At 42.9% G+C, this 13,358-nt stretch overlaps 1 protein-coding gene across 9 annotated transcripts in view; it reads left to right on the forward strand.

Annotated features, from left to right (window-relative positions):
* Positions 1–13,358, forward strand: part of TIAM1 (TIAM Rac1 associated GEF 1) — a 353,935-nt gene that overhangs the window by 220,609 nt on the left and 119,968 nt on the right. For all 9 annotated transcript variants that reach the window (XM_069472356.1, XM_069472358.1, XM_069472361.1 and 6 more), the window contains one exon: positions 7,494–8,467. In XM_069472356.1, coding sequence (XP_069328457.1) covers positions 7,505–8,467 — 963 coding nt within the window. In that variant the 5' untranslated portion in view covers positions 7,494–7,504. The remainder of the gene's footprint in view (positions 1–7,493; positions 8,468–13,358) is intronic.

Raw genomic sequence — 13,358 nt, forward strand, 5'->3', positions numbered from 1 at the left:
TTATATATTGGAATTGCCCTTGTTATAATGTTCAATGATGAACATTCCTACTCAGGAGAGCTGGACTGATGCCTTGGTATATTTAGGTTACAAATACAGTAACAAGTAAGGCATGTTTTCCACCATTGGGAAATTATAATAAAATAAGAAATTATTATAATACAAATAAGAAAATTGTCATTGTACAAATAAGCCTGCCACAGTTACAGTGCGAGGAGGTCAAACATATTGCCATTGAAACACAGAGAAAAAGTAATTAAATCCAAGCTAGGTAGTATTTTCTTTTATCTTAGGTAATTTTCCTAAGCCATCTGTTTGGAGTTTGGGTTTGGTGCTGTTTTGTTGTAGCTGTCAGCAGAGTGCCCACATCCTCACTCTCTTCAACTATAAAAAAAAATTCAGTGACTTAAAACCTGTTAGCATGTTTTATTTATTTTTCTTTCCTTAAAATGAATTATATGTTTAGTATAGAAACCTTAGAAAATACAAAAAAAAATGTGTAATTGTGAAAATTAAAATGACCCATCAGCACTCTATCAGCATAATTGCTTTTAAAGTTCTTACACAAATTTATCGTGTGTGTATGTGTATAAAATATTTACATATTAGTATTCTTGAAGAATATTTTAACCTGCTCAAGGTCTGTGTCTTGGATGTGCATCTCAAATCTAAGATTTTACTTCTGGAGGATAAGAAGAGTTTTGTTCCAGAGATGTTTGGCCTCAATGGTAGAATCATCTTTTTGATTATTTGCTCCTGACTAGGGCAAGCCCTGGCCGGGTGACCCACAAGACTGGGCTGTGTTCATGTGGAACTCACCTGTTCTTCATCTGTGGAACACCCCTGGAATCTCTGGTGTCACTGAGGGAATTAGACATGCTAAACCATAAAAATATTATTGTAACCTCCATAGTCTTCAAGATGGTGAGGCTATTTCCAGATTCCCTTGTATCTTTTTCTTTCCCTCCCTTTTTTGTCTCTCAACAATCTGTGGTTGTGGGAGTGTTTTTCTGTGTTCTTTCTGCAGAAGACTTTGACCATGGGGTGGCTTTCTATTAACTGGAATGTTTTCTTATATAGTACTGTGAAAATATAACATCAGGGTGATTAAAAAAATGCAGCATACATGTTAAATCTTGGGTCATACAGGGTTTATCCTTTTTTCTATGTATTCTGTTTCTTTACTCATGTATCTTCATTGATATTCATACTGATCTTGCATAGACGTTGCAAACAGTTAAGTTTCTCATTTATTTCAAGAGTGTTTACCTTTACTCAGGGAACACAGTTATAATAGCTGCTTTAAAAATCTTTGTGTGATAATTCAAACATCTGGGGGTCACCTTGGGGTTGGCATTTATTGATTGTCTTTACCCTTGAGAAGTGATTAAATTTTCCTGATTCTTTGGAATGCATCATGGACATTTTAACTATAATGTTGTGATACTTCAGGTCCTGTTACAACAATCAGAAAAATACTGATTTTTCTTTGTTGTTATTTTTGTCTGAGTTCAGATTGTAAGTTCTGTCTCACCTTTGGTGGGTGGAGGCTCTACTGTCAGTTCAGTTTTCAAAGCCTTTGAGATGGTGCTTTGGGTTTGTCCCATTCGTGCGTCACTCTGGTTAGTCTGAGGTTGGGCTGTGGTGTATATCATGATTCAGTTCTCAAAGCCTTTTCTGTCTTGCTTTGGGTCAGTCCCAGACTTGTGTGCAGCTGACGAGTGAGCCTGGGACTTGGGTGGATTTATACATACCATTGGGGGATTTTCTCTTCCACTTCTTTTTTTCTCTGAGATCCCCACTCAGTCTCTGGCTTGCAGGGACCATTCTTGATTCCTCTGGGCAAAACAACAGGATCTGTCCCAGGGATTTTTGTTTCCTGAGCCACAGGTTCACTGGAGCTGTCCTCGCCCTTAGTTCAGGGCTGGGAGAGAAATCAGAATAATAAAAACAAAACAGGAAACTCACTCTTGTATGAGTGGCTTCCTCAGGTTTTGACTTTTCCTTGATCTGTCTGCTTTTGTTTACTTTTCGGTCCAGAGGTTTTAGTTGTAATTAGTAGGGGTGAGTTAGGCCATAGTGACTTACTCCATCTTTCTGGCACCAGATGTTAGCGATTTATGTTTGTTCACTACTTTATTAAGACTGAAGCTCTATCCTCAGATAACCAATTCTACTTCTGTATTTAAGCTCACTTTAGACCATTTCTATGTTTGCTTTGTATTTCCTGATGACATTTTCCTAGATGATGCCCAATTCATGCTTATGTCTTTATTGCCTAATGCATTGAAAGTATATTAGAACGTTCTGGATGCTTCTCAGCTGAAAAAAGGAAGGGATTCAAATATAATTCTTTTGAAAGAATCCTCACTTTTAAACTAAAATTTTATTTAACCAGAATATTCCAGTTAGTTAGTTAAGGCTTGGTTGGTTTAACTTTTTTATTTAGGAATAATTATAGGTTCACAGGAAATTGTACACTGAAGTATAACCATTACCCAGTTTTCTTTAGTGGTTGCATCTTACATAATTAAAAATTCCAAAGCTAGAAATTGACATTGTTTCAATGTATGTATATAGTTCTATATCATTTTATCACGTAAAGCTTAGAAGCCTAATAAATCTATAAAAGTAGTCCCCGAGAGATAACCTGATGTTAGTATGAACCACGCTAACTGATAAATATTTCTACATATTGATGCAGTTCCATGTGATACCTTTTATTTCTTTGACAATGTACAGACGGTCCCTGACTTACCATGGTTTGACCTAATGGTTTTCTTGACTTAATGATGGTGTGCATGTAACCATTCTGTTTTTCACTTTCAGTACAGTATTCAATAAATTACATGAGATTTTCAATACTTTATTATAAAATAGGCTGTGCGTTAGATGATTTTGCCAAACTGCAGGCTAACGTAAGTGTTCTGAGCACATTTAAGGTAGACTGGGCTAAGCAGTGATGTTTCGTAGATTAGGCGTATTCAATGCATTGTCAACTTAGGATATTTCCAACTTATAATGGGTTTATCAGGATGTAACCCCTTCGTAAGTTGAGAAGCATCTGTATTTAATTTGATGGAATTTAAAGGCATTTAGTATGATTATTCATTGAAAAGTTTAACTCATCACTTTAAGAGAGAGATCATGGTTTTGGCAAGAATGGAAAGTCACACTCATCTGTCATCTTTAATCCCTGGCCCTGAGTGCTGATCTGGGATCTCCTGATCTTCTAACCCCATAGCACTTGGAAATGACATCCTTGCCCATCATGCCATGATGTCTCCTTTGCCCCCACCTTCTTTGGATCATCTTAGGCCTGAGCAGTTCTGCACTCATGGGGAGAGGTTACCTCTCAACTCTTAACCTCACTCCTAAGGCTCTGCACTGCAGCTCCAGAGGAGGAGGAAGATAGAACTAAAGGCAAGAATTAAGTGAAATGAGATAGGAGCAGCCCTTAGTTCTTTCCCCAAGTAATCAGGTGGGGTGGGGAACACACTGAAGCACAAGCTGAGCGCCCTCAGCTCAGTTCATGGGTCAGGGCGACCTCAAGTCCAATGGTCCAGAATCAGGGACCTGCACAGGTCTGCAGGTGGAAGGGACCCAGAGAGCAGCGAGCTTATTAGAAACTAATGTTTCCTCCAGGCACCCTGAGAGAAGAGACTAGTGCATTTAAGACTGATGTGTATTATGTCTAGTTCTCATAGTGGTATGTTCTCACCTATATTTGATTGTAGTTGTATGGGTTTTCACATTCTAGATTAAAGTATCTTTTGTTGTTCATTCATTCGGTTTTTTTTTAGTGGATACCGTCCACCTTTCGGGCCGTGCTCTAGGCACTGAGGGAGGATACAGCAGGAAACAAGATAAGTAAAACTCTCGGCCCTCTTGCAGCTTAGGTTCCAGTGGGGAAGGATAGAGGATAAAAGAGATAAGTAAGTGAAACATACCGTTGGTTACAATTATGATAAATGCTAAGGAGAAAAAACAGAAGAAGGATAAGAAGTGTTGAGTTCTGCAGGAGGGGTTGTCCCTTTAGATAGAGAGGGCAGGAAAGGCCTCCCTGATAAGGCGACATTTGATTTAAGATCTGAATGGACTTGGTAGAATGAAACAGGCAGATACCAGGAAGGAGGAGGGTTCCAGGCAGAGGGACGAGTGTCTGTCGCAAAGGCCTTGAGGCAGACCAGGGAAGCCAGAACTTAGAATGTTGAAAAGAGAAAAGTGTCAGAAGCCGGACTTGAGGTTTAAATACTGAGAGTCATTCTTATGCTGAAATCTTACTTACTACCTCCTATTTAGCCCTTGAATGTGAGAGATTTCTGAGACCACTAACATTCTGTATAATTAGGTCATAGTCTGGAATTGAGAGTTTAATGACTTTAAAACTGGTAATGTTTCTCAGCTTGGGATCTAGCCCTATTTTCCTGACATTCTGCTTCTCAATTTCTATCTCAATTTCTGCATTTCAGCCTGTCCTTGCCCTGAATATTTTCTCTCTTACCTAGTGACTGTGTGATGATTTTGGTGGTGAGGGACTGGTCTTGTACCTTTTGCTTTTGTTACTAAAATGCACCAATATTTACTGACTCCTTACCATGAGTAGAAGATTTCTAGTCTTTGTAGAGGCTACAGAAAAAGTGAAAGTCACTTTCTGCCCTGAAGTTGCAGCCAGGCTGTAGGAACACGGCCTGTGCAAATGTGAAATGCAAACCAGGTTTTGTTTGTTTGAAATAAAAATAAATGATTCGGGTTAAGCAGGATAGAATAGGAAGAAAAGAAGATGGTGGGAGTGGATAGCGTTTTACGTTTGTGCACAGAAAGGATTAGAACTTGCAGTTCACCAACTTTCTGGGGGTTGCCTGCAGGGCAGGGGTTGTCCCTGAAACAGGAGATTGTATCTTGAACACTTTTAACTTTTCATGCTGAGGCTACTTCAGAGTCCCCCACTGATTCCACATGGGCCTTCGTGCTTCTCACTAAGCTTTCAGGAAGAGCTTTCAAATTAAGGGGTGTTTCAGTAGTCCCTAGAAACTTATTTTTCTTAACTTTAGTTGCTTCAAACTTCCTGCTGACTCTGCTTAGGTCATCTCCTGAGAGTTTCTCTTGGTAGGATTTAGGAGATTTGGCAATCATCTCTAAATTCTGGTTCTGAAGATAAAAGGGGCTTCTTTCCTACCTTGGCTGGCTGCAAAGAATCTTGCTACTAAAAATGCTATTAATATAACAGTCCCGTCAGTGTGAGTCGGAGTGCTGTAATTCTTGAAGGTTGGGGCCATTTCCTTGAGGAAACCTCTCCTGAGAGTTTTAACTTGATTAGTTTTCTGTTGGCAGAAACAAGCCTAACCAGAAAGTTGTTGTTGAAAATAGGTCTGTCAATTTACATTTGCAAACTTTTGCTGTTATATGATAGAGGAGGATAAATCCTAGCATATTCAAAGTGACGGTTTTGCCTTTTCTTCCATTCAATTTATTTCACCATAATTCTTTCTTACTTAAATTTAAACTTATGTGATTCCTAAAGTGGACTAATATTTATTCTAAGTCTTTATTTATTGGCAAAACATATAGTTAGATGGACACATCCAGGTATCTTGATTTATACTTTTAAAAAATCAAGAACTCTAAGAAATTGGTCATGGCCTTTAGTGATACTGTAATGCCTATTTATTTATTTTACTTGAAAGACTGTAGCATGTACTATTCGTAGGAATTTAAGTAACAAATAGTTATGTATGGACAACTGACCTTTTCATTTTTATCTTTTTTCTTGTGTCTTAAAGACACCAACCAGAGAAGCGTAAACATATTGTTTTGAAATCTACTTGCTGCTAGTAAAAAGGAGATTGTCTTTCTTGGAAAATCCTCTGATGTGTGACCTGGTAGGGAATATTCCAGTTTGGGAACAGTGTAACATCTGGTGTCTGTATGAGATACCTCTGAACTCACTGGAACATTAAATGAGGGTTTTCCCTTCCTGTTGCCACAAATTTTATTTTCAGTAAAGATGTGCTGGTGAGAGTTTAAGCAACGTTTTTGACTGAACAGTGGGACTGTAGAGTGATTCCCGGATCAATGTGAAGGTATATTATATTCTGGGATGTTCCCATCTCTTTGTAGTGGTCACAGTAATATCATTTCCTGTTTCCCCATGCCATCTTTTACTTTTGTGTCTATTGCATGCCTTCCCTGGCTAGAATATCAGTTTAATGAGAGTAGGGAATGTGTCTTTTTTTCTTCACTCCTGTGTCTTGGGCTTCTAGAACATGGTAGGTGCTTGGCATATATTTTCTGAATGAATGGCTCTGTAGGTGGTTAAAAGAACCCTGTCAGGGATATGCCCAGCTACTCTGCTTTTCTTCTTTCCTTTTGAGCTATCTTCATGTGTGTTCTTTTTAAGTGCATACAATTTGGAGTGCTGTAGAGAAAGCTCATGGAGCAAGGAGATAGGCTAAGTAGAGTCATAGTTGTTGAACTTTGAAGACTTCTGTCTTGCCCACTGTGAGTAACAGAATTGTGTCATTGGGTCAGTGAGAGAGGCTGGAAAAATGTTAAGGATGGACTTGAATTAACCTGGGGAGTCCCAGAAGGCTGAATCACATTTAGTGGTTTCATGATGTGAATTTCTGTTTGCAGGGCACTCTGTACCAGATTAATGTTCGCAGGTTGGATTTGCTCCCAGAAATAAACCCATTAATCTGCTGCTAAGCAGAGAGCGGCGTTTCTGTTTGTTTTACCCATCCCCACTACCACTCTATACCTCTTCCAAAAAAAAAAAAAAACCCCAAATCAAGGTTCTCAGAATGCTTTGAAATGAAAGGTAAACGCTTTTTTTTAATCTTTGACTTTGATTTATTGGGAAGAGTTGATCAGACTTACATCTTGAGGTGTTCCATTTTTGCTTGATTTTGAAGTACGATTAGAGTTCCACTACAGCAACAAAAACCAAAAACCAAAAAAAAACCCCAAACCCCCAACTCATTGGCTGTTGGAAGGGAGGTTACCAAATGCACCTCTGAGTTTTGTTTTGTTTTTTGAAATATATATATAATTTCAAACAGAAAATTACTTCTTTGGTTTGTACCTTACAAGTTTTCACTTTATGTATAGGAGTAGAACTTTAAATATATGATTGTAGCATTTAGGAAGGAAGACAAGGTTAGCAGAGTTGCTGGCTGTACAAAAGCAACACTCTCTGGTGTGCCCTGTGGGCATCCACCCTCTGGGCAAAGATGAGTCTAATTCTCTAAAGATCGTATTTATGTGCTTATTTCACACGTGGGGGCAGTCTGATCAGATGATGTTAGTGCTCACCTGCTCCCAGGTAAGTCTCAGTCCCTGCCAGGTGCACATAGGAGGTTGTGTGCTGTTACTTACCCAACCCGCATGAGCCAAAGTGTCCTACCCTCCTTGCAGGCTGAGCTCTTTCTCCAAGATGCCTATACCTATACTAATAGTGACTCCCTTGTCCTCCTTTTCCCCCTTTGCTACAGACCATAAAACCATGGGAAACGCAGAAAGTCAAAATGTAGAGCATGAGTTTTATGGAGAAAAACATGCCAGCCTGGGGCGCAAGCACACCTCCCGCTCGCTGCGCCTCTCGCACAAGACTCGGCGGACCCGGCACGCCTCCTCGGGGAAGGTGATCCACAGGAACTCCGAAGTGAGCACCCGGTCCAGCAGCACCCCCAGCATCCCCCAGTCCCTGGCCGAAAATGGCCTGGAGCCCTTCTCCCAGGAAGGCACCCTAGAGGACTTCGGCGGCCCCATTTGGGTGGACCGAGTGGACATGGGCTTGAGACCCGTGTCTTACACCGATTCCTCTGTCACTCCCAGCGTAGACAGCAGCATTGTCCTCACAGCAGCCTCTGTGCAGAGCATGCCAGACTCTGAGGAGAGCAGGCTTTACGGGGATGACGCTACATATTTGGCTGAGGGAGGCAGGAGGCAGCATCTCTATACATCCAATGGGCCCACTTTCATGGAGACGGCGAGCTTTAAGAAGAAACGCTCCAAATCTGCAGACATCTGGCGGGAGGACAGCCTGGAATTCTCACTCTCTGATCTGAGCCAAGAACATTTAACAAGCAACGAAGAGATCTTGGGTTCCGCCGAAGAGAAGGACTGCGAGGCGGCTCGGGGGATGGAGACGCAGGCGAGTCCACGGCAGCTCAGCACCTGTCAGCGGGCCAATTCCCTGGGTGACTTGTACGCTCAGAAAAACTCTGGGGTGACAGCAAACGGGGGGCCGAGGAGCAAATTTGCAGGCTACTGTCGGAATTTGGTGTCTGATATTCCTGATCTTGCAAACCATAAGATGCCACCAGCAGCTGCTGAAGAGACTCCTCCGTACAGTAATTACAACACACTTCCCTGTAGGAAATCTCACTGTCTTTCGGAAGGTGCCACCAACCCACAAATTAGCCATAGCAACAGCATGCAAGGCAGAAGAGCAAAAACAACTCAGGTAAAGTGATTGAAATGTGTTTCAATATTTTGGAAATGGTGCATGACTCTAAGTGCATGATTTTGCTCGTGTAAGATTCCCATCTTTTAACCGGGTTCTGCCCTGCTTGCCCCGTGGCTGCTGCAGCTAATGCTGCTTCTTTAAGGATTCCTCTCTCTTCTGCTTTGCCCCTCTTATAGTTCTGTGGTTAAGGGGTGGGGATTGAGGGAAGTGTGTGTGTGCAGGGGGATGACGAGACAGGAGTGGGAATGAAGCTGGTAAGTTCATACTGGGAAGCTGCCTTCGACAACTCAGTTCTTCAACAGCTTCCCACTTATTCATGCTCCTTTACAACTTGGTCCTTTCCGTGGACACACAGGCATGGTGGGTTGTAGAGTCTTGGAACTTATTTCTTCACTGCAGCAGGTGGGAGGAGGTTGGTCGGCGGCTCCTTTGAGGAGGCACTTTTAATTCGGGGCGGGCTCGGGTCACTTGTCAGCCTCTCCCCGTGGCTGGCAGGCTTGCTGCCTTACCAGGAGCCATTTCAATTTCCTGCTCCTCGCGATGCTGGCCAGCCCTGTCTCTGGAGGGAGGTGTAGCGGAAGGAATTAAATGGGTGGGTTCCAGTTCCTACTTTGCAGCCAACTAGTTGTCTGACCTTGGGCAAACCCTGACGTCTAGCTGTTCCTCTGAAGAACGGGGATAAGGACGCTCCACTTGCCAGCCTCGGGGTCAGGGGGTCAGGGGTCAGGGGGTCAGGGTCGAATGCGTGAGAGAGTAGGTGTGAAAACATTTTCAAAAGACTTAAAAGGTGTCTTGCTAATTAAAGGAGGATCCGTTACCTTAGCTGGCAATGATAATTAGGATTGGGATAATAAAATGTCGAGCAATAGAGCTGGGTGTGGTGGCTGAAGGCAGGAGGATCTCTTGAGTCTAGGAGTTCAAGTCCAACCTGGGCAATGTAGCAAGACCCCGTCTCTTAAAAAAAAAAAAAAAAAGTCAAGCAATCCTGCATGCCTTGGTCGTTTCCTGGTGGAATTCAGGGAGTCTTGGCTTATGCTGAGGATGGGGAGGAAGTGGTTTGTAGATGGTCCTTCCAGTTAAAAATCCAGATTGGGCCCACTTGCCTTGAAAGGGTATCGGCCTTGAGGGTGACCAGCAAATGCCACTGCAGTCAGCACTCTGATCTGCCTAGTACGAGATGGTGCTGCACCCTCTGATATTGCTCCGGTGCAAGTCAAATGGGCCTTTCAAGGTTAGGTTCTGTTGGAAAGGGGGTGTAAATATAATGGGTACATGGCGGAGGACCTAGGAGGGCCAGGGCAAAGAAAATTGGCATTAGACTGTGTTCTTGCCTGAGAATGGGTTTTGATGATGGTGTCCAAGCCAGGCATCCTGGCTCTCCCTCTTCTTACCTGGGGGACTTTGGCAAGTTATTAATTCTCTTGTAGCCTTAATTTGTTCCTCTGTCAAGTGGGGATAGTAAGACTTTTTAAGGAAGTGGAATGAAATAACACGTAAAACATGGTACCTGGTTCTTAGGAAGCAGCCAGTGAGAGAGAATTTGTCAGCTGTTGTAATTTTCATCATCGCTAGTGGTGTTCAATGGGTTGAAGACCCAGGGTAGTTTGGTGTTTGTATCAAAATCTTGTGTCCTAGAAAGGAAGTTGTTAAAAAGGCTGAATCTGTGATCTGAGAAGGTGAGCACGAAACTTGCATCTAGATGCACTACCTAAATTTTAACCCATCTCTTCTGAATTGATATGGTAATGACAGAAGTGACCGAATGACCTCCCTGTGGTCCCCCTGCCTACCTTGTGAGGGCTGCTCCTGCACTGTCCATTTGGCAGGTTGTGGAGACAAGTGACCTATCAAAGGGTCACCTGAAAGGGATTGAAGGGCTGTCTTGAAGGTGTCCTCAGATTGGCACTGCAGGACTGATTCAAAGAGATGGTCCACTCCTTCGGAGTCTGCAGAGGGTACATTGACATAGACTGTTAACAATGGAACATCACCTTTGACTTTCACTTTTACCTGGAACAGTGCTAAGTTAGTACGTATTCTACATAAGATTTGAGAGGGGTGCCCGGCTGTATTCTGGCCCTCTATGTCCATGGTTGTAAGACTGGGGACATCTAGACCTCTGTCCTCCCCCCACAAACACCTGGCAAGCTAATTAGAGCGTGAGCCTTTGAATCGTGGCTACCCCCAGAACAGGGGCAAAGCAAAGCGGTTCCCCCCTCCAGATCTGGTACCACCGAAGGTGTCACGTGTAATTGTTATATGAAATTTCCATTCTTTGGCTTGTCACCTTCCAAAATGGTTAATATATGGAAGTGAGATCATCTAAATGTGGTGTCTCATAAAGTCACTGCTTAGGCAGCTTAATGTAATGCAAAGTGCGATGGACTAGGAATCCTAAGAGGTGCATTTGCATTCTGGCTTGTCTGCCTGCCCACCGGGTGACCTTGGGCCGGTCCCTCCATCTTATGTGCCACAGGATCCTTCACTGTCCCGTCTGAGTGACACCAGCCTCCAACAGGGCTGTCAGGAGAACCAAACGGGATACCACGCATGGAAGCCTTTTGCGGAGGCTCTGAAACGAACGGAAGTATTATTTTTGTATTGACTTTATATGTTGAGTGAGGATCTTTAATGACTTGAAACAAACCCCAGAATTATGCACAACACTATCCACCCGCCCACATTTCCTAGTCTAAGTATGGCATGTTCATCCAACGCAATTTCTTGAGAGCCCACTATGTTCCAAACAGTGTATTTTAAGAGGCAGTGGGTGTGGAAGCTTCCTTGAAAAGAATGCTTTTTTTTTTTTTTTTCAAATAAAAGTTTTTTGACCCAAGGGACCTTTCCAGCGAGCTGGAATCATAGATTTTAAAGTCTCCTCAGCTGCCCTGGTGATGTAGTTGAATCTGTGATGGTCCTGTCAGCAGTTTACTCCCCAGAAAAGAGTTTTTGGCAGACATTTGGCCCAAAAGCACGGCCTCTAAGCCTGGAAGAAAATACGTGTTATTGGAAATAATGTGAACAACTTCATTTGATCTGAAAATCATCACAAAAGGGCTTTTGGCCATTCTCCTGTTTTTGTATTTGTTTAGTAGTTGGATGTCTTACTGAAGCATGAAGTCACTGGAGTGCACGTTTAGGTTTCGTAAAGTGACACATATTATGTGCTACAGCGTCTGGTTCACAATTTTTGGTTTCATTCATATATTTGAGCACGTGTGTTGTGCTTGTGTGTGTGTTTGCACGTGCGTGCACATGCGTGCCATGCGTAAAAGTTTGTATCGCGCGTCAGTATGAGTAGAGCCTCATACTACTTCTAGCAGAATTTACTCCTACTGATTTCTGTAAAAGCACATTGACAGGTCGCCCCTTGGATTTAATTGATGGCTAGTTGGTCTTTTGGCCTGAACTTTACTCTTTCTGTATTTCTTTGGTTACAGACAGAGCAGAGGGGGCAGCTCATGTCATGCAAAGAGGTTATTAGCATATCTGAGCTTTCCAGTTTGAGCCTCTTACCTCTTCTTTATTTAACTTCCAGGGATCTCAGTGCCTCTTAAACGAGGTGGATGGGAGGATTCTGCGAGGGCATGAATGGGAAACTCGTGGTGCGGTGTCTTGCACATAACAGGTGCTTAGAGACGAGTGGTTGTTAGTTGTGATGGTGAGGCTTGCCTGTTCCAGGGTTCAGTTCTGCGCCTCTGAGACTTTCAGTGGGTGAGTTGGAGAGAGAGAATGCTGCCATTTGACGGAGACTTGTAGCCAGGTTCTGTGTTTCTAAGGGAAGCTTTGGCTTGGAGCCACCGTGCTTGCTTGTGAGGAGAGCTTCATTCATCCACTAGGGAGATGAAAGACTGTGGCGCGAGGCACTGAGCATGTCTCCAGGCACCGCAGCCTGGGGAGAGCAGCGAGGAGTCCCATGGTGAGAGCCCCTAGCCGAGTTGTGGCCCCTGCGGCTAGGTGTGTGGGTTTGACCAGTTTCAGACAGCTCAGCAATCCCAGAAATTAAAGAGATTGGGTGATAAGTCTCACAACTGGATTAACATCCAAGTCCCCTGACTCACTGATCGGGGGTCCTTTCTTCAGAAACACACCCCAGGCTGCGCTACCTCCCAGCTTGAGCAGGTTTCAGCTCAAGTGTCTGCAGATTTTAAGATAAAACCTTTCAATTCTGGTACAAAAGCAAAAAAGGACTCGCCTGAAAAGAAAATTGTTACTGCCCACTCCTGTCGCCTAAAACAGGGGTTACGGAGATAGACGGCCAGGGTGCCCTAGCACAGCCGTGCCTGGTGCTTGCTTGCTTTCATAAGCAAGTAATCGAGTTGATGATTTTAACAAGATGAACAGTGCAGCTTTATCAGAGCGGGGAGCATCTTGAGTTCCTGGAAAAGAAATGCGTTGATGTTTAATATTTTGTTTTGTTTTACAGCTTAGCTTAAGTAGCTCAGAAATAAGTTTGTTTCCTGAGCTGAAAACTGACATCAACAGCCAAGTGATTCTTAACCTTTGGTTTCAGGCTCTGTTGAGAATGGGATACAATCGGATGCAAAATCTGGCCCTTTTTTTAGATAAACACGTGGACCACCCTTCTGCATATCATTTTACGGGACCATGCGTCCCCTAAAGTCTACCTAGAGGCTTCTGGTTAAGAACCTCAGGTTAATTCTTTATGAAACAAAAAATTTGCATGTAAAATCTATTTTGAAAAGAACCCCTCTCTTCCCTTCTCCTCTGTCTTCTGTCTGCTACTTTTCTTTATCTTTCTTTTTCTGGCATGTAACTTAAGCAGTGAGGTATTTATTTTGAAAACAAACCCATCCATTTTCAAAAAGAATGTATATCTCCTTTGCCAAGATCTCTTTTTGGGGAGTAGGAAGGTGGGTAGGAAGTT

Source organism: Eulemur rufifrons, chromosome 7 (assembly GCF_041146395.1).
Source record: "Eulemur rufifrons isolate Redbay chromosome 7, OSU_ERuf_1, whole genome shotgun sequence".
Classification (NCBI taxonomy): Eukaryota; Metazoa; Chordata; class Mammalia; order Primates; family Lemuridae; genus Eulemur; species Eulemur rufifrons.